The sequence below is a fragment of the Oncorhynchus masou genome, chromosome 16 (genome assembly GCF_036934945.1).
Source record: "Oncorhynchus masou masou isolate Uvic2021 chromosome 16, UVic_Omas_1.1, whole genome shotgun sequence".
NCBI classification, from domain to species: Eukaryota; Metazoa; Chordata; class Actinopteri; order Salmoniformes; family Salmonidae; genus Oncorhynchus; species Oncorhynchus masou.
The window spans coordinates 16,762,224-16,783,981 of record NC_088227.1 but is presented as its reverse complement, the minus strand read 5'-3'; the positions used below and the strand labels follow the sequence as shown (position 1 = coordinate 16,783,981).

Below are 21,758 nucleotides of genomic sequence, written 5' to 3'. Positions count from 1 at the left end.
AATGAACTCCAGATTAATATTTTACACCTGACATGTTGCATGGGTAAATCTACTCAAACTCTGAATTACAAAATCATTCATAATTGTTAACAAAAAGAACGAGCGATACAAAGACAGGGCACATAGTGTTGAACTTGAGGGTGCTACTAGGATATAAGACTATGATGCAAATAAGCTACTGGGTCATACCACGATACAGGAATAGATCTCAATAAATACTGGGAATAAATTAAAACTGTGATAGGATCTGAGGCTCTGAATGCACACTTTAAATAAACCCGCCGGCCTGTACATGAGGCTGCCTCTCAACAAACCTCCCGCTCAAGCTCAGTAGCTTAATGTGACGCACACAAATATGTATGGTCATATTGTTGATGTTTTACTTAGTTTGTTATTTTATTTTTTGCTCCTCTCTATCGTGTACCTGGGCCCCTAGTCCCGTGTCGCAGGCATCCGGGGGAAAAAAGCAGTTTTGTAGTTTGAATGCACGTTTGAATCATTAGTTTAAATGCACGTCTCCCTGATAATCTTCTGCTCTAACAGCAGTTTGATGTGAGCCTTGACCTTCTTCTACTGACTTGGTGGAAAACATCTGTACCTCTGACATACAGGAACATCATCCATGTGAGGAATCTCATGTTCTATCAGATCAGTGTATCTTACATCTCCATCCATCCCCTTTAGCAAAAACATCCGAGTACTTTATGCAGTAAACCCCTGGCCTGTTCTTCCTGTGATGGACTCAATTTGTGAAACTGTAGTTCACCTGTTGTGAAATGGATGGTTTATCTGGTTTTGAACACAACTGAATATGTTCTATGAATACAGTAGACCTACTCTCATCAGGAATATCTGTAAACATAACCTCTGTTTCTGAACTGCTAAACACCACCTCTGCTGACCAGGTGGAAGCTAAATGCATACCTGGTTCCAGATACACATTCTCTACCCCCACATTCATAACTGGCATTATTAACTGGCCTGTTTCTTGAGCTATAAAGGCACTGGTGATTAAGATACCCGCTGGTAAGTCATCTTCCTCTAGTGTCAAAGGTTCTAATAATACTGGTGCCCCTGGGCTCAGCCCAACCTGGCAGCCAGTGGCTGAGACCAACTTCATAGTGGGATTAAAATGTGTGCAGGGGAGAGAAGATTTACAAACGTGTTGTCCTGTTTGTCCTAGGCTCAACATACCTCTAAGGCCTGCCTAAATGTGGCTTTACACTGGTATCTGGCAGTACTTTGGACCATGATGCTGCTTGAGAATGCTGAAATAATTTTGAATTACATTCATTCCCACTAGTCCTGGAACCTCCCATTTTCTCTCCCTGGTATCTGGGTCCATGGAGTCCTTGACCACTAGAATTCTATAAGGACCAACGCTGGAGTCGAGAAGCAGGTACGGGAGGACAACATTTAATTAGGAACAGACATGGAACAAGACAGGAACAGGATCAGCACATGGATATACAAAGACAGACGACAATCAATGCAGCAGAGGGGAACAGAGCTGGGGAACTGACAAATATAGGGGAGGTAATAAACAGGTGATTGAGTCCAGGTGAATCCAATAAATCGCTGATGCTCGTGACGAGGGAAGCAGGTGTGCGTAATGATGGTGGCAGGAGTGCGTAATGCCAGGGAGCCCGGCGCCCTCGTGCACCCGGGGGGGAGGGGGAAGAGTGGGAGCAGGCATGACAGAATTCCCTGTTTCGGCCTCCCGAATTGGGTAGCAGTATAAGGCATTGTATTGCAGTGTTTGAGGCGTCACTACAGACCCGGGTTTGATGTTGCAGCCGGCCGCGACCGGGAGACCTATAATGCGGAGCACAATTGGCCCCACTTCGTCCGGTTTAGGGGAGGGGTTGGCCGCCTGGGATGTCCTTGTCCCATTCACCTCTCCAGAGTCCATACGGGACAAGACTGTATCTACCAATTGGGGATATCACGAAATTGGGGAGAAAATATATAAATAAAATATATTTTTGTTTTGAAAGGGTTTTACCCATTACCACTACATCCAACTCTAGGTTGACTACATAAGGGATGTCTAGACCCTTTTCTGCTTCAGCACAAGCCAACCACTATCTGACAGCAGACCAACACCGTCAGCTTCAAGGTGTAGGTTTCTTTAAAGAAACTCTCTGTGACCATGCACCCCATGGAACCTGTATCAATCAAACAGTTTGTATCTTAAACTGTGTCGGTTTTCCACAGTCGAGCTGGCATGGTTTGACTCCTGCCCCCTTGCTAGGTTGGGGTTCACATTCTGGTCTGTCTGATTCATAACCAATGTGGCTTCACAATCAACTGGATCCTGCACCTCATGATGTGATTTAGGATTTTCCCTGAGAAGTTCCCTTATCAACCCAGTGAAGGGCTGTACATCTAGGGAAGATGGGTTAGGACTTGGTCTAATCATTTTCTTTAAGTCTCTACATAGTGCTTTATCTTTAACATTTTCAGGAAATACATTTCTGAGTGTATTATCCTCATCTGCAAAGGTCTTGGGATCACAGCCAGCTAACCTCCAACCTACTCTCTGGGTTTGAACAAACACTAGAAGGTCTGTATTTTATCTCTTGTTTATTTAACTAGGCAAGCCAGTTAAGAACAAATTCTTATTTCACAAAGACGGCCTACCGGGGAACAGTGTGTTAACAGCCTTGTTCAGGGGCAGAATGACATATTTTTTACCTTGTCAGCTCAGGGATTCGATCCAGCAACCTTTTAGTTACTGGCCCAATGCTCTAACCACTAGGCTACCTGTCACCCTTCCAAAAAAAAAGAAAGAAATCCACCGACTGGGTAGCTGTGATATAACGCAAACACCTTTTACATCCTCAACCCACTCATGAGTTATTACATTGCTGGAGGGTGGCCCACTAAAGATCTTCCAACATTTGATTTTGTACGGTAGATCCCTTTTACCTTTGCTGTGGCGTCAGTTGCTGCCAGGGCCGTAGCTACATATGAGGACACCGATGTCTGGATCTCTGCAATCCCCCTCCAGCAAAAATCAATCGCGGTCTCAACTTGCTGTTGAGAGTTAAAACAGTAGAACACCGGTGCAATGTCTAAACTTGGTAGTGCATCAACAGTTTTCCCATTGTTATACGTCACTCCCTGAGAGTCAGTCAATTAGCCCATGTTAACATATACTTGATCGGTAGATTGGGCTCTGAATGCACACTTTCAATAGCCCCGCTGCCCTGGATATCTCGACCTCCTCTCAACAAACCTGCTGCTCACTCCCTCCGAGAACCATATCTCTCTGTTGCGTGCAGGCTCAAGTTTGGCATCATGCGCAGCCATCTTAGTACATGCGAGGGTACCTGTAACCCCTCCCCTTGTGCACTGCCACACATGGGTCCAGAGAAGTTGGTAGATGTATTTGTTGAGAAGGCACATTTTTATTATAAAATGCACAGCACTATTTCATGATTCACATAGCAATCAATAAACGCACAACAACAAAAAATGAATTCAGTCACATTTTAATAATTTAGCAGACGGTCTTATCCAAAGCAAATTAAAGGAGCATTTAGGGTTAAGTGCCTTGCTCAAATGCACAAAGGCAGATTTTTCACCTAGTCGACTAAGGGATTCAAACCAGTGACCTTTCAGTTACTTGCCCAACGCTATTAACCACTAGGCTACCTGCCGCTGTTCACCCAGATGTCGGTAGCCTATGCATCGAATCTCCTCTAACATTTCTAGACATATGAGATATTTAAGTCACAACTCAGCAATTTCTCATTATTCATTACAACATCCCAGTGTTGCCTGCATACGCATAAAAGGGTGTAACACAAATGGAACATAAAAATCTATGCAATACATTCAATCAGTGTTACACAACCGAGTCAGAGATCACTGTTATAGTTGTGAGGTCTACACTGCATGGCTTTCATCAGCATGGATATCTAAACATGAGAAAGCAAATTACGAAGACAGACAGTGATTCAACCGGACATCTAGCAAAATGCATCTTTATCAAACTGTGTTTGTCATACGCTCCTGCCTAACCTTTGACCCAATCAGCTGGAACATCTCGGCCACATTGAGGAGCAAAGAGACACAAGCCATCACCTGCAGGAAGATGATAAAGATAGTCTTCTCAGTGGACCGTGACATGAAGCATTCTACACGGTCTCCCTTACATGGGTATCCACTGTATTTAATCTTACTGGGCGACACAAAGCCATACAGGGAACACTGACCCACTATGAATCCAACCTTAAATAGAATCTTTATTAAAAAACACATGGGACATGTTACTGACAAGCAAGGTCCCCTTTATGTGAACTTTCCCCTTGTCGTTAGTGTAATTCGTGGTGACTTCACACTTCATTTATTTCCTTTTGATTGTTGGTATCTTAGTTTGTCTCCATGCGGATGCCGTGTCTGACATGAGCCAGGTAAACCCGAGTGGTGGTGGAGATGAAGACGATCTGAAGGACCCAGAAGCAGATGTGGGAGATGGGGAAAGCCCGGTCTTAGCACAAACACTTACAGCCCGATGAAAGTGTTTTGAAGACCATATAGGATTGTTCATTTCCCCATACTTTGTCGATCCCTGCCACCCGTACCAGCAGTCTAAACACAAACAGGACAGTCAGTCAAACTTTCCAGACAACCGTAAGAGTGGGATTGTACTTTGTCCAACAGGGAGGCAAGAAAGGACCAGTCCTCCATGATTGACATTTGGCTAAATGGTCAAAAGGAAGATACAAAACACATGAAAACGTGATAATAATTGTGTTATTACAAATGTAGATAAAGTAGTCAGCCGATGTTCTATGTAACATGTTTTGCTGCCGCGTAAACTAAAGGATACAGTACCTGCTGAATACAACTGTTAAACCAAAGCAGCTTTCTCACCTCAGAGGTGAGCACCGTCTCCTCACACCAGTAATTTTCTACTGAACTCTCTAGATGTATTGGATTCCCTCCTCTTACAGTTTGACATCTGTTTGTATCATTATGATGTCAACACCGTCCACCCCCATACTCACTGACACCTTGCACGACTTTCATTCCTCTTTACAAATGTTTAAACCAAGGAAGGCGGAACTCATGCTCTTCCTCAGAACTGCCTTTTCAACTAAATATGTCATCATTGGCCAGTCAACACCCAATGTGTCACGCCCTGGTCAAAATATATCATGTTTATCTTCATTTATTGGGTCAGGCCAGGGTGTGACATGGGTTATTTGTGGTGTGTTTCGTCTTGGGGTTTTGTGGGGTGTATAGCATAGTCTATGGCTGCCTGAGGCGGTTCTCAATCAGTCAGGTGATTATCGTTGTCTCTGATTGGGAACCATATTTAGGCAGCCATATTCTTTGAGTGTTTCGTGGGTGATTGTTCCTGTCTCTGTGTTTAGTTTCACTAGATAGGCTGTATAGTTTTTTCACGTTTCCGTCTGTTGTTTTTGTACATTCCAGTATTTTCATGTCAAGTCATTTTCCATCATTAAACATGAGTAATCACCACGCTGCATTTTGGTCCACTCCTCCTTCAACAGAAGAACGGCGTTACACAATGTCTCATCCCTGTGAAGTAATCAAATGTCTGTAAATCCAAAAGGCCAAGGTGGATTCATGGATGTTATCAAACATGATCCATGGTATTTGGTTCTTACCTACTGTAGAGAGTAGGCAACTGTACTTTTCAAAGATGCCTAACATCAACAGATGCGTTTGCTCATGGAGGATCTCAGCTCTGTACAGTCATTTCAAGTACTGACACAAACATTCAGATAAGACAAACATCCGGTAAGAATCATTAACTTTCTGCAGACAGCACAGTCAGAGAGGGTTGAATGACTCCACAGAGTGTGTTTGGATCTCACATGTTTAGATCTTCTTTGTGCTGAAGTTAACATGAGGTGAGGGTGGAGCATCCTCCACTTTCCAAGGTGTCCATTGTTGCATGGGTCAAATCCATAAGTGAAGTCTGATTGGTGTAAAAGTGTGTCAAGGTGTGGGTGTAGCTGGTGCATTGGAAGTCAGGCGTAGGAGAGCAGAGATGAGTGGACAAGGCACTTTACTGAGGCAATATATTAATAGAACGCAACCGCGTCACAAAAACAAAAGCCCTCAGAACAGGTGAGGCATCACTGAGTACAAAAATAACAAGGCACAAAGTACAGGCTGTCAAAAAGCAAGACAAAACAAATGGGAAACGAAAGGTGGGTGAGCCGCCGAAAGCCTCCTGAACAAGAAGAGGGACCGACAACAGCAGAAGTCATACCGGCCCCGGGGACGACCCGGAGGGCGAGGTGCAGGGCGATCCGGACGGAGACGGTGGAACTCCCGCAGCATTGAAGGGTCCAACACGTCCTCCACCGGAACCCAGCATCTCTCCTCCGGACCGTACCCCTCCCAGTCCATGAGGTACTGAAGGCCCCTCGCCCGAAGCCTCGAATCCAGTATGGAACGAACGGAGTACGCTGGGGCCCCCTCAATGTCCAGAGGGCTGTAACTCACCTCGTTCAGTCTCCTCAGGACTTTAAATGGCCCCACAAACCGCGGACCCAGCTTCCAGCAGGGCAGGCGGAGGGGCAGGTTTCAGGTCGAGAGCCAGACCCAGTGCCCCAGTGCGAAACCGGGGCCTAACTTCGGTGACGGTCTGTGCTGTCACTGAAGGATCGTGGTGTTACCCTGTGAGTGAGGAAGATCTGTAAGGAAATCCACCAACTGGTGCGACCAAGGCCGTTGTGGAACGGATAAGGGGTGTAGCTTGGGCAGGTAACTAGGAGCCTTACACTGGGTGCACACCGAGCAGGGGGAAACAGAAACCCTCACGTCCTTAGCCAAAGTGGGCCACCAGTACTTCCCACTCAGACAGCGCAACGTCCGACCGATGCCTGGATGACCAGAGGAGGGTGACGTGTGGGCCCAATAGATCAGCCAGTCACGGACAGCGGACGGAACGTACAGATGCCCAGCGGGACACTGGAGGGGAGTGGGCTCTGTAGGTAACGCCTGCTCAATGTCCGTGTCCAGCTCCCACACTACCGGCGCCACCAGGCAGGAGGCCGGGATTATGGGGGTGGGATCCATGGGCCGCCCCTCTGTGTCATACAGCCGGGACAGTGAGTCTGCCTTCACGTTCTGGGGACCTGGTCTGTAAGAAAGGTGAAAACAAAATGGGTGAAAAACATGGCCCACAGATTGCAGTGGTCAGTCCAGATGAGAAAAGGGTGTTTAGCCCCCTCAAGTCAATGTCTCCACACCTTTAAAGCTTTGACAGCCAACAGCTCCCGGTCCCCCACGTCATAGTTTCGCTCCGCCGGGCTGAGCTTGCTCGAGAAGAAGGCACAGGGGCGGAGCTTCGGTGGTGTACACGATCCGCTGAGAGAGCACGGCTCCTATCCCAGCCTCGGACTCGTTCACCTCCACTATGAATGCAAAAGAGGGATCCGGATGTGCCAGCACGGGAGCCGAGGTAAACAGAGCCCTCAGGTGACCATTTCCATCCCTGAGGTGGAAATGCGGTACCCTAGGAAGGAGACAGACTGTTGGAAGAACAGGCATTTCTCAGCCTTGACATACAGGTCATGCTCCAACAGTTGATCCAGCACCCTGCGTACCAGGGACACATGCTAGGCGCGTGTAGCGGAGTATATCAGAATGTCATCGATATACACCACTACACCCTGCCCGTGCTGGTCCCTGAAAATCTTGTCTACAAAGGCTTGGAAGACTGATGGAGCCTTCTTCAACCCGTATGGCATGACGAGGTACTCATAGTGCCCTGAGGTGGTACTGAACGCCGTCTTCCTCCCGTCTCCCTCCCGGATATGCACCAGGTTGTAAGCGCTCCTGAGATCTAGTTTGGTGAAGAAGCGCACCCCATGCATTGACTCAATCGCAGTGGAGATAAGAGGTAGCGGGTAACTGTACCTCACCGTGATCTGATTTAGGCCTCGATAGTCAATACACGGGCGCAGACCTCCCTCCTTCTTCACAAAAAACGAAACTCGAGGAGGCTAGTGAAGTGGGGGCCCGAATGTACCCCTGATGCAGGGATTCGGAGACATATGTTTCCATAACCACCATCTCCGCTTGTGACAGGGGATACACGTGACTCCTGGGAAGTGCAGCGTCTACCAGGAGATTTATTGCACAATACCCCCGTCGATGGGGTGATAATTGAGTCGCCTTCTTTTTTGAGAAGGCGAGAGCCAAATCGGCTTATTCGGGGGGAATGCGCACGGTGGAGACCTGGTCTGGACTTTCCACCGTAGTAGCACCAACGGAGACCCCTAAACCATCCCCGAGCACGCTTGCGACCACCCCGTGAGAGCCCCCCGTTGCCATGAAACAGTGGGGTCATGACAAGCTAACCAGGGTAGGCCTAGCACCACGGGAAAGGAGAGTCAATGAGGAGAGTCAATGAGAAAGAGGCTGATTCTTTCCGAGTGACCCCCCCGCGTCACCATGCCCAGAGGAGCAGTGGCCTCCCTAATCAACCCTGACCCTAATGGTCGACTGTCTAAGGCGTGAACTGGGAAGGGCATATCTACAGGAACAATGGGGATCCCTAAACTATGGGCAAATGATCTGTCTATAAAATTCCCTGCAGCGCCTGAATCAACGAGCGCCTTATGCTGGGAATGCGGGGAGAACTCAGGAAAAGTAACAAACAAAAACATGTGTGCAACAGAGGGCTCTGGGTGAGAATGGTGCCTTCTCACCTGGGGTGACTCCAGAGTGCCCTGTCTGCTGCCTCGACCCCCAGAGGAACCAACCCGACACAGACCGGCAGTGTGACCTCTTCGGCCACAGATGGTGCACGAGACAGTACCCCCTCCGGTCTCCCTGAGCGCAGCACCTCCCAGCTCCATGGGCATCGGAGCGGTGGTGCTGGGGGATGGAACCGACAGACCCCTGTCTGAACGTCCGCAGGTAGCCAGCAGGTTATCCAGCCGAATGGACAGGTCCACTAGCTGGTCGAAGATGAGGGTGGTGTCCCTGCAGGCCAACTCCCGACGGACGTCCTTGCGCAAACTGCAGCGATAGTGGTCGATCAGGGACCTGTCGTTCCATCCCGCGCCGTAGGCCAGGGTCCGAAAGTCCATAGCGAACTCCGGTGCGCTCCTCGTCTCCTGCCCCAGATGACAAAGACGTTCACCCTCGGACGGGTGGTCGAAGACAGCCCGGAAGTGGCGGGTGAAATCCTCAAAATAGTCCAACGCCATATCTCCTTCTCCCCACACGGCGTTGGCCCACTCCAGGGCCTTCCCCGAGAGGCATGAGACGAGGGCGGACACTTTCTCACGGCCCGAAGGATCCGAGTGGATGGTTGCCAGGTAAAGGTCCAGCTTTAACAGGAAACCCTGGCAGCGTGCAGCCGTTCCATCCATATTCCCTGGGAAGAGGGAGACAAATCCCACTGGACCGGGGTGTGGAGGGGGTGAGTAGTGGAGACCCCAGTGGTGCTGGGGAGGGCGCTGGGGGGACTCTCTGTCTCTCCCAGTGGTCCATCGTCTCAACAACGCGGTCGATGGCGGCGCCGATGCGGTGAATAATCGCTGTGTGCTCCCGGACGTGCTCCTCGACCCCTATACCAGAAGCACCTGCTCCTGCTGACTCCATCTTAAGGGTGTGTAATTCTGTCACGGTGTGGGTGTAGCTGGTGCATTGGAAGTCAGGCGCAGGAGAGCAGAGATGAGTGGACAAGGCACTTTACTGAGGCAATATATGAATAGAACGCAACCGTGTCACAAAAACAAATGCCCTCAGAACAGGTGAGGCATCACTAAGTACAAAAATAACAAGGTACAAAGTACAGGCTTTCAAAAGCACAGGTTTAAAATAGAACCCGGCGCAAACCAGCCGGAAGAGTGCCAACCTGACAATAAACAATTACACACACAGACATGGGGGGAACAGAGGGTTAAATACACGACATGTAATGAGGGAATAAATACCAGGTGTGTGGGAAAACAAGACAAAACAAAAGGAAAATTAAAGGTGGATTGGCTATGGCTAGAAGACCGGTGACGTCGACCACCGAACGCCGCCCGAACAAGGAGAGGGACCGACTTCGGCGGAAGTTGTGACAAAGTGTGACAACAAGCATGCAGTGTGACTGTGAGTCAGGCTGACCAAACCCATCAGGTTTATAAGAATGGACTACCCTTTCAGTCTTTCAATATCCTAATCCATGGGCACAAACATTATTCCTCGCCTCCGGCTTGTTGATGAAAATGTATTTCTGACCTGAGCAACAAAACTGGTAGGTAAATCAGTTTTGTACAAACTGAGGATAATACAGTATCTCATGTAAATGTAGATATCAATATAAATATACAGTAAACTATCATAGATTTTGATTAGAAATTATTTTAATTTAATTTTAAAATAGTCCTATGAAACTAATGTACTTCTCCAGTCGGGTTGACAGCTCACTAGTCTACTATCAAAGTTGAAGTATAATCTTAGTAGGATTTCACTATTTCTCTATGAAGGGATTCCTGAATAAAATGTAATTAGACTACTCCTTTTCTTGTTCCATAGATACCAATATGCCGCAATGGGGGACTGGTCATATCTTTTAAATTACTGGACAAGGTGCAGTCCCACTCAACAGTGATTGGGAAAATATGGATAAGTGTCCTGTTTAGCTTCAGGATCCTGGTTCTGGGTGCTGGAGCCGACAGCGTGTGGGGCGACGAACAGTCTGATTACTACTGCAACCACGAAGAACCTGGTTATGAAAATGTCTGCTACGACTGGATCTTCCCCATATCACACATCCGTTTCTGGGTCATGCAGATCATCTTCATCTCCACTCCAACTCTTCTGTACCTGGGCCATGCCATGCATGTCATCAGCCAGGAGAACAAGCTGAGAGCCATACTGCACAGCCAAGAAGATAATGGCACGTTGAAGAAGCCCAAATACACAGATGACAGGGGGGAAATCAAAATCAAGGGAATACTGCTGCGTAGCTACATGACCCAATTGCTCTTTAAGATAGTGTTAGAGCTCGCTTTTATTGCGGGACAGTACTACTTATACGGGTTTGTCATGAAATCCTTCTTCCAATGTCAACAAGAGCCCTGTTCCAAACTGGATGCTGAATGCTTCATGTGCCGTCCTACAGAGAAGACCATTTTCATAATATTCATGCTTGTTGTGGTTTTATTTGATTTTCACCAGAGTAAAATGTTGAGCCAAGAAACAGTGCCCACTGCATATCAACTCATCTGAGAACACAACCACCCTCTACAATCCAGAATCAGCATGGCACGGTAACATGGATGGACATAAAGACCACTCACTCATTACTACACAGAGTCCAGAGCGAAGCTGAACTGTTGGAGGAAGAGAAAAACACTTGTTCGGCTTCCAATAGATTTCACTTGATGGCGTTCTGCTCTGTGAAGTGGCATACTGTAATGAGTGGCCTACAAGAAATATAAAACGTGTAAAGTTACATTCCAGTGAATTGAGTATGTGTTTGTGTTTATTGCAGTTAATTTCTATGCTGACAGTGTGATGACAAATGTTTGGCAAGCTATGTATACTGTAAACGGGAATGAGAAAAACACCACACAGCCACTCATTCCCAGAGCATACACTAGATGGCAGCATAAACTTGGTGATTGAGATGACGTGAACAGCACTGCTGATCTGCAGTACAGGCTATATGTTATAGTCTTATCTATAGGTCTAGATCTTTGTATATAAGCAAACGCAACACAAGTTACCTTTCATGACACTTTCGGTCCGTCATTTTTATTGAACCTTTATTTAACAAGGCAAGTCAGTTAAGAACAAATTATTATTTACAATTAAGGCCTACCAAAAGGCCTCCTGCCAGAATGGGGGGGCTGGGATTAGAAATACATTAAATATAAATATAGGACAAAACGCAAGAGAGACAACACAACACTACGTAAAGGGAGACCTAGGACAACAACATATCATGGCTTAAGAAATTATGAAAAACAAGATTATCAAACATGTTTTGATCTACATGCGATTAATATGAATTATTTTAACCCATTAAAACATAGCCTATTCCACAACTAGGCTACTCGTTTACAGGTTTGCCCACAGGATCTAATATAGAACGCTTTAGTATAGGCTGTAACCTTGATCTTGGTAAACTCATACTGGTCTGAAAAAGGTGCTCTTAATCTTTGTTTAAAAAAAAGGTTCATTTTTCTATTGCACAATTACATTTCAGTAGAAGAAAAGTACAGAAACCGAGCGTAGGGATGTCTAAGTCTTGACGTAGGGGTCAGGTGACTGACTCCAAACTTTTCTCTCCATCGTTTATTTTTTTTCTCTCTCCCCCAGCCCGTATGTGGACTGTTATAAGCAAGGAAAGTTTGACAAGTCAGTCTCAGATTCTCCGTGGTCCCAAACTTGGATTTCAAGATAGCGGTGACTGTTTTCAAGAAGTGACGGAGAAAGTCCCTAAGGGCTCTCTTCTGACTTCTCAGTAACTTTCCAGGTAAGCTTTGCGCTATATCAACTGCTATTATTGACATGAAGAGGTAAAAATTCGTATCTATATATATTTTTGTCACTGTCAGAAGTTATGCGGATAAACTAATTTGCGCTCAGAATCCAGACACACTGTGCCAATTCAGACGCATTGTAATTTCTATAGGTTATCTGCTATAGTATGGTCCATAATATATCCTTTGTAAAACATTTCATTTTTTCTGTGTTTAACAATGAAAAGTTTAAATGTTTCTTTTGCTCTTTTATTTTTGCCAATTTCGTCTGTTTAGTGCTTTTAAGATAAACGAGTAACCCGAAGCAAATTACTCAAAGCAGCATGGAATGATTTTTTTTTTACAAGCTTTATAGAGGACTTTAGCTGAGCAACTTATAAACTGTAAAATGGGGATTAATTTGTTTTAAAACCAGCTACATCGTAACCAAGCATATTGACATGCTTCATTGATATTTCCCCCTTGGCCTTATAGAATATCCTCGTGAAGTGTGATCAAGTTGGGCGACTCAGATCTTTAAAGATCTTCCTTGCATCTCGAGAGCACAGTTCCAATCTAAGGGAATCTTGAAGTTGAACTGATGTGCTTACAACCTTACACATTTCTTTACTCGCCCAACTTCTCGTTACATTGCCATAATAACATCAATTCAAGATCAGAGATCTCAGGGGGATGATGGCATCAGTGGGTTTCTTACTGTAGACCAGCAATGTCTACATTGACCTGTTTTTTATTATTATTCAAGTTTCCAAATGGTACTGTGATATTAAATAGGCCTATAAACGACTCAGTGAAACATTTTTTTAATGTTTCTTTTTATTTTTTATCATATTACCATCATTGTTGAGTAAGAAGCAGTCATTGGTTATTTTCCACTATACTGTAGGCATCCTGCACAGTATGCAGTACAGTATTAGCTAAGTGAAGCCATGCTGTTGGTACACCCTTCAACAGACGGCTTCTCCTCATCCATGGTTGTTTATTGTGCAGTCATTCCAAGGGACTTCATTCGTTTACTGACATCTTTCAGAATCTTTATCGGATGGTATTCATGTTATCGAACTTGATTCCCATCTGACGTGCAGTGTCATTAGTATCATTAAGAATTGGGTCTTTGTAGCCGAGCTAGGCAGGTCACTCATATGCATACAATGAACTGGGGCCCTGTGCTCTAGACTCCGAGGCTCAGAGAGAGCGTGTGCCAGACACTCCCCAGCAGAAGAGCTGTTGGTCCCCAGTCTTAGGCTTGCACTGAGAGCAGAGAGCTACAGTATCGTGCCTTAGTCCACTGTCCACTTCCTGCATAGGCGGCACAGGTAGAGTTTCTACCAGATTTTGGGAATGATATCTACTGAGGATGATAGTTAATGAGGATAAAAAATGACACATCTATTATGAAGATCGTGTAGTTATTTTCTCCGCTGACTAGTAAATGCATGCGGAACAGTAACTGTGTCTAAAACTGCCATACAATTCTTTGAGACTGGGGGGTATTTGCATAGCAATCCTTAGATTACATAGTACCGCACAATTTAACATGGACAAAATGCTGACATACACGCTATTTGACATCTTTTAATTTGGCCGGCGTCTCTTATTTCGACGTTGTTTCATGTTTATTACAGTTGTTAACAAACGATGGTTTGCTGAGAAACAGGTCCCCAGCGCATGTTTTCATACCCTGCGGATGAAGGGGAAACAAATGTCTGCGCTTGTGTTTCACCAATCTGGGCCCTATCATCTACGATTACACTGTTCACTTACTCAGTATTTTAAGAAGTTCCATCAACACTGGTAGGACCACACAATGTGATTCTCCTCTCATTACCTCCAATAGGAAGACAATAGCCTTTAAATTGGCTTTCTGGATTGACGATTCATTAAGCATATTGAAAGGTGGTCATTGACATTGGTCTTGTTCAGGTCTTTTCCGGCAATTGGATTTGTTCTGTGCGTCACTACAGCCATCGCAAGACTCCTAGTTGTTACACATTTTCCTGAAACATTGAGATTTATTTGACACATTGACTCTGTACCGGTACCCCCTGTATATAGCCCCGCTGTTGTTATTTACTGCTGCTTTTTAATTATTTGTTTTTCTTATCTCTTACTTTAAAAACTTTTTTTTTTAGGTATTTTCTTAAAACTGCATCATTGGTTCAGGGCTTGTAAAGTAAGTATTTCACTGTATTAGGCGCATGTGACAAACACAATTTGATTTGATTTGATCCGATTCACAAATGTAACTTGCTATATAACCTTGTTTACTGTATATAGGAATTTGTTTGAACACTTACAATATATTCATTATTTTCTGTCTAATTGCAGCTAAAACTCCATCATGGGTGACTGGAGTGCTTTGGGGAGGCTACTGGACAAGGTTCAGGCTTACTCCACGGCTGGAGGGAAGGTGTGGCTCTCTGTCCTCTTCATCTTCAGGATCCTGGTGCTGGGAACCGCTGTGGAGTCTGCCTGGGGGGACGAGCAGTCCGCCTTCAAGTGCAACACCCAGCAACCTGGTTGTGAGAATGTGTGTTACGACAAATCCTTTCCTATATCACATGTACGGTTCTGGGTGCTACAGATTATCTTTGTCTCGACGCCGACTCTTCTCTACCTTGCCCATGTGTTCTACCTGTTGCGAATAGAGCAGAAGATTAACCGCAAAGAGGAAGGGCTGAAAACCATCCAGAACGACGGAGGCGACGTGGACGTACCTCTGAAGAAGATTGAGTTAAAAAAGCTCAAGCATGGGCTGGAGGAGCATGGGAAGGTTAAGATGAAGGGAGCCCTCTTGAGAACCTACATCGTCAGCATTTTCTTTAAGTCCATCTTTGAGGTGGGCTTCCTGGTCATACAGTGGTACATTTACGGCTTCAGCTTGGCCGCTGTCTACACCTGTGAGAGGTCCCCCTGCCCCCACAGAGTAGACTGTTTCCTCTCCAGACCCACTGAGAAAACCGTCTTCATCATCTTCATGCTGGTGGTCTCTCTGGTCTCCCTGGTTCTGAATGTCATTGAGCTCTTCTACGTGACGTTCAAGAGGATCAAAGACCGCGTGAAGGGGAAACAACCGCCCGTCCACTACCCTGGCACTGGGACATTAAGCCCCACTCCCAAGGATCTGTCCACCACTAAGTATGCCTACTATAATGGCTGTTCCTCTCCCACTGCCCCCTTGTCACCCATGTCACCCCCGGGGTACAAGCTGGCCACTGGGGAGAGAACCAACTCTGTTCGCAACTACAACAAGCAAGCCAACGAGCAAAACTGGGCCAACTACAGCACAGAGCAGAACCGCCTGGGCCATAATGGCAGCACCATCTCCAACTCCCATGCACAAGCCTTTGACTTCCCTGACGACACCCAGGAGAGTAAGAAACTGACCCCAGGGCACGAGCTGCAGCCGTTGGCCCTGATGGACCCCAGGCCCTGCAGTCGAGCCAGCAGTCGCATGAGCAGTCGGCCAAGGCCAGACGATCTAGATGTCTAGCCCCTCCCCAGCCCCCCCTGTCGGTGGCCTTGGTGCCAGAGAACAGAGAGTACAAGGGGGGCGGGGCGGGGCAGGGCAGGGCATAGCCCATTCACTGTCCTAACTAGAGAGTCAATAAAGAGACATTAAAATACTTACACTGTTGGAGGTACTATACATTTATTGATGACTTTGAAACTAGTGGAGCTAACAAGCTGTAACAACAAAAACATCTAGCGGGCATGTGACCCTATTCCGATAACTGTGCCCACGTTTCACTTTAGAAGAATATGCCTTGGCGATGTATTAGTTATCACGTTTTTACCTGTAGGTTTCATTATATGGCCTCACACAGTTACATTCCATTTAGAAAGATTGCACTTCAATATAATAGCAATGTGTCTTTTTCCATGCTTTGCAAGTAGTTTGAAAACATTTGGCTTGTATGTCTCCGTCACACTCATCTTCTGTATGACTTCCAAGTCGGTCTTGTGAAACAGGATTGTAAGAAGGATGCTCAGTTTCATGAATTAATATTTATTTATTAGTAACAGTACATCCACCACTAGATAAAATGTACTACTATCCAAGGTCATATCCATATAAATGATATAAAGTCACTACACCCACCTGCATATTTATTGATAATAATAAAAAATGATTAATAGAAAACAATTTTCTCAACAAATAAGAGGTTGCTTTTATTATCGTGGACTGTCATTTCCTGATAAACTTTGAATTTATGTGGTGTCGGTTGTTTTATTTGATACTTGTTGTTTTGGGTTTTGTGGGTAAGTGGTTGCTTTTAGACTGTGGACTCAAGTTGTTGTAAGAGAAATACAGAGCAACAGTTTCTTATTGCTACATTTGGGTCTCGAAGCATCTTTGAAAGAAAGCCTTTATTTTTGTTCTCATTTTAAAGTGTACATCTGCTTTTTCTTTTCTTTCCTGTAGGATGGTAGAGGAGGGCAGTAGAATGATTATTTGTCTTTTACCTTTAAAAAAAAACTCAATGTAATCATTGCTGCTTGAGAGATAGATTTTTAGTACTGTAATTCAAGCTAACTGTTTCACCAAATGTGAGTTTTTAGAAGACTGCTTATAGAGCTAGACTAATATTTAGTCAAATATATTAAAAGGTATATGCCAATGTAGCTCCACAACTACCAAACACTTGTAGATGGGATTTCAATTGGACATTTTCATGTTTTCTGTGTTTTTTTCTTCTCTCCCAATTCTGCATCATGGTATTTCGGTACGTCAACAGAGAGTTTCATGGGTTATTCAGCTACGATGAAGTTTGCACTGAGATCTTGACTACGGTGTAATATGAGGCAAAAAAAGGGGCAAGTGTTTTCTGATATGTAAGTTACTAATTCATGTTACTACACCAGGCAGAAATCACTACAGTACATACATTCAGACAGGGCTTGTTTTTTGTGACCGCTGGTTTCAATGATCTCAAAAGGCTAAAGCAAAGGGCCTCCATTCAGAATACAAGACACACTTTGGTGTACATTTGTTTAATAATGGGGTCAGATAATGTCATTCCATGGAAATCCACTGTTGTACAGTGTGTAAGTGCATGAGAGCAAGAAACAAAAAACTAATTATATCTGTGAAAGGCAATTTTAACCAATAAAGATTTTTTCTTTCTTTACAAGTCTGTCATCATATGCACCTCATTCTGCCTTTCTTCTTCTTGATTCAGTCTACGTCTATAGTCCAGACTCATTGGGCCACCAGAACCTAAGTGCCTTAAAAATAGGTATTAAATAGATATCATGGTTAAAAGATACATTTGTCATGTGTTGAGACAACAGTAGCCTTTCTTCTATCATAGGTAACAACCCCCCCCCCCCAAATGATCATATATGATCCCCTGCGCGTGGATATTAAGAGAATGATAAGTACTATATAGTATGTAGAGAAAATGCCTTGGAGACTTTGAAAACTTCATAATATGCAAAGACTCAGCACTTTTTTTCTGTTATCCAAGTTTCCTATTTAACCTTTCCACAAAGCTAAATAAAACCACATGTTTGGATCCAGTCTGTAGACCACATGTGGCTGGAGCCGAATAGAAAAGCTCGACTTTGATCCAATGCTAATTAATCTACATTTTTAATTTAACAATGACTTTCTATCAGGACTTTTAAACAAGATTTCACTGTAAGACACAAAAACAGTTGAAACACACAATTTAAAAGAAAAATATTTATTACATAACGTATTTACATAACAGTAGATACCAATTAAGAACTGTTGCCAGAGTTTGAAAAGTAACAGAGCAGCAGTTTACTCAATTAAGATAAAGATAATCTTAAATGTGTTTCAACCATCTGTATTCTCTGTTTAAAAGCAAATGCATTACTGTTGAGTACTAAATGGCAGAAATAGTTCAAACGAAAAACCAAATTAGCAAAACTAAACCACAGCATTTTCACATTTCAAACAGTAGTCCGAGCACATTTGAAAGCATTCAGAAAGGTGATGGAAAGCTATAGTACGACAACCTCTGACGCTCTGGTGCAGATGCTAACCACATGCACACTTGATAAATGTCAAATAAAGTCCTGGGATTGTAACTGCACAACATTTGACTGTGTTTATGTATGTTTCATTGCTTCTTTTTAGACAACAAGGATTCAAATGAGAACAGCTTTACAGCGCTTTACAGCGCTTTAAGCTTTATTTTCTTCACAGACTACTGTAAACCTCAATGTCTGAGTTACATTTCCACCGCCTGTTCAACCGTTCAGACCACAAGGCCAGGGCGGTGCTACCAATACATACTTGTAGTAAAGCTAGTAGAAACAGCTGGTGCCTGGTGTAGACCTCACGTGATATTTCACGTCACAAAATCAGCTTTAAAAAGTTATTTGTTCCTTTTATCATGTCAGTAGGGTGGAAATGAGTTTTATTAGGCATCTTTGACAGATTAGCCATTCCCTTGTCCTCTAAAGGAAAGACAGCTTGCAAAACTACAGATGAATGGGTAGCACAACACATCAAAAGTGAGATAAACTATCTACTGTACTGTATATGGTAGATATAGCCAGGTCTATAATTATTGGCAACCTTTGATAAAAATGTCCAAAAAAACCTATATGAAATATATAATACAAATACTGAGCTATGTTGCATATTGCAAGCAAAATATTCCCATAACATCAAAGATCCACCACCATTTTCTACCCTGGGTATGAGGTACTTTCTGCATATGCTTCTGTTTTTCTATGCCAAATCCACCACTTAGATCGGAACCTGTGCTATGATCAGATGACATGAAAATAGAGCTCTTTGGCCACGCACACCAGTGGCGTTAAAAAACAGAAGCATATGTAGAAAAGTACCCCATACCTACGGTACAATACAGTGATGCATTTTTGACGTTATGGGGATATTTTGCTTCCACTGGACCTGGGGCCCTTGTTAAGGTCAAGGGCATCATGAACTCTACCCAGTGCTAGGACAACCTGGTTGCCTCTGCCTTAGTCTGTGCCTTAGTGCCTTAGTCTGTGTCATTAAAGGGGGGCATAACTAAAGCAGTGTTTGCGAGATAAGGACGTATCCCAAAGGGGCCTGTGGCAGGGTCTTTTTACAAAATCATCTGTAGAGTTTGAATGGTTTGAGCTACAAACTATTAAAAGCTATCTATGAAAAGCTGAGAATCCCACGAATACACGTACTGTATGTTTTCCTCTGTTTCCAAGCTACACAAGAGTCATTAGAAGATAAATGATTCTTCTACATCAAAGATCGTCATAGGAAATCCCTATAATACTGTATTAATCTCACATAGTTGTTGTCACAAACTCCAAACTCCACACAGTTGTCATTGACTAGTTGTATATTAATTTACCCACTGATCAAACCATTTCTGTACTTACAGCATACATAGAAAATCCTTTTTATCAGGTTTTTGCTTTGGCGGATATAATTTTATTGTTTATGTCAAGTTGTTTCATATTCTACTTGTAGCCCTGGTTGTCCTGAAAATAAAATGGGAAAACACTTAATTGTGAGGCTAAATAGAAGAGCTGGACATGCAGATAAATGAAAGTCAGATAAATGAAAATACCATTTTTGCTGGGATCTCGGGACTGATACTGTAGGGTTATGGTTTTAAGATCCCTTGCAACGCATTATCCAATCTCATAAAACATTTTCGAAAAAGGCAAAGGAGAGGGTTCTGGAGTATAGAAAACGGGGTGCCAATAATTGTGACCCCTTTCTTTTTTAAGATGTTGCATTATTTGTTCAACAAAATCTCTTTCTCTGAGCAATTGTATTAGTGTAAAATAATTGAAAAAAAATGTTGTATACAATACAGCTCATTATTTGTATAAATATTTTTGCTCATCTTTATCAATGGTGCCAATAATTATGGACCCGACTAGACAGTATAGCATTCATTTTTTAGCTGACCTATGTTTGTTTTTTGTTTTTTTACATGCCTTCAGTTTCCCATCTCTTGTTAGGACAAAGCTGTGGACACAACACAGACTTGACCCTATTTACTTTACAGTCACCATTATTGGGTCAGCTAACAAACTTCGACATGCAGCTCTTTCAAAATCACAGCGTGGAAACATCCCACCTGCTGCTGACTGGCGGTTGCAGGGATTATAGGTGAAACAGAACATCATGTTTCATCCCTTCAAGCAGGTCTTTCATCAGACTCAAACCGAGCACGGAGAGCATAAACCCAGGCTGGATAAAACCCAACCATTCCACATGTATGTGAGAAAATGTGGGAGATATCATAGTCACTATATGTGCTACCTGTGTACTGTAATCGCAGATCTTCTTTAATTGGTCGATCCACAGTGAGTGATGTTTCCTGAGCTGTCTACAAACTCCTAACTGTTTATATAAGCATAAGGAAAGGAAAACAATAGGATGCTTCCAATTTTAAATGGCAAGAGTAGCAGATCTCAAATGGTCTCAGCTTTCTTTGTGGTTACAAATTGGATTCATACCCAATACATTTTCTTCAAATCTTTCCTCTGCCGGACAGAGGCCCCCAAACAGAGCACTGTGGTTTTATTAAACACGGGAAAGCTGCTCCAAACATGTCTAATGAACACGAGGAAATGCACTGAGACAAAGTAGGTTTGTGCTCATGCACGTTTACTGTCAGTTAGACAAGCACACAACACCATGCCCATTCTATTGGGGATCTGCCCTGGAAGTGTCCACCATAAGTGGAGCCATAGCAGGATGTATGTGCTGAAATGTGGTGTCCCAGAGCATAGGAGCATGTGCCCCCAGGGTTTCCTCTCACGGAAAAGGACACAAAAAGTTAAACAGTTCTGTATCTGAACTATGTGTTTTTATTAGTTCATTTTTTTATGAATTGACTTAAATAGAAGAGTTGAATAATTGTTGAAAAGTTACCAGACACTGAAAGCTAAAAGCACACACACACACACACACACACACAGAGAGGGAGAGAGAGCAACACATTCATATTTTTATTATGCCTTTATTTCAAGGCACATAAACCACAGATTGCAGAAAGCTAAGCTGTGTCCCAGACATTTTTGCTTTTGAAGTCTGTGAGCAGCATATGAGGTATATGGTTAATGAGCTTCCTTGTCCCACACAACTTGAGCCTAAGGCAGAGAGAGATGCAGACAAGAAGCACTGAGCACAAAAACAGGGTCTCTCAGGTAGCTGGAATCAAATCAAAATCAAATCTAATCTAATTTTATTTGTCACATGCTTAGTATACAAGAAGTGTGGACTATCTGTGAAATGCTTACAGGCCCTTCCAAGCAATGCATAGAGAAGAA

The 21,758-nt window shown here is 44.0% G+C and overlaps 1 protein-coding gene and 2 pseudogenes across 3 annotated transcripts; 2 read left to right on the top strand and 1 right to left on the bottom strand.

The window, feature by feature from the left end:
* Nucleotides 1-3,996: 3,996 nt before the first annotated feature.
* LOC135557273 (gap junction Cx32.2 protein-like) lies at nt 3,997-4,698 on the bottom strand (annotated as a pseudogene).
* A 5,848-nt stretch (nt 4,699-10,546) lies between these two features.
* LOC135557271 (gap junction Cx32.2 protein-like) lies at nt 10,547-11,329 on the top strand (annotated as a pseudogene).
* Nucleotides 11,330-12,333: 1,004 nt separating this feature from the next.
* LOC135557564 (gap junction alpha-1 protein-like) lies at nt 12,334-17,620 on the top strand. 3 transcript variants are annotated; one of them, XM_064990951.1, is made up of 3 exons: nt 12,334-12,478; nt 14,618-14,658; nt 14,814-17,620. In XM_064990951.1, the coding sequence occupies exon 3, from the start codon at nt 14,827-14,829 to the stop codon at nt 15,976-15,978; it is 1,152 nt and encodes a 383-aa protein (XP_064847023.1). In that variant the 5' UTR covers nt 12,334-12,478; nt 14,618-14,658; nt 14,814-14,826; the 3' UTR covers nt 15,979-17,620. The 3 variants fall into 3 exon arrangements, with proteins under 3 accessions (XP_064847023.1, XP_064847022.1, XP_064847024.1); XM_064990952.1 differs by lacking the exon at nt 12,334-12,478 and adding an exon at nt 13,389-13,801; XM_064990950.1 differs by lacking the exon at nt 14,618-14,658 and having other exon boundaries at nt 12,335-12,478.
* Nucleotides 17,621-21,758: the final 4,138 nt, after the last annotated feature.

Excerpts from the sequence above, each read along its gene's own strand:
- LOC135557564 (XM_064990951.1), top strand. The coding sequence starts at position 14,827 with ATGGGTGACTGGAGTGCTTTGGGGAGGCTACTGGACAAGGTTCAGGCT.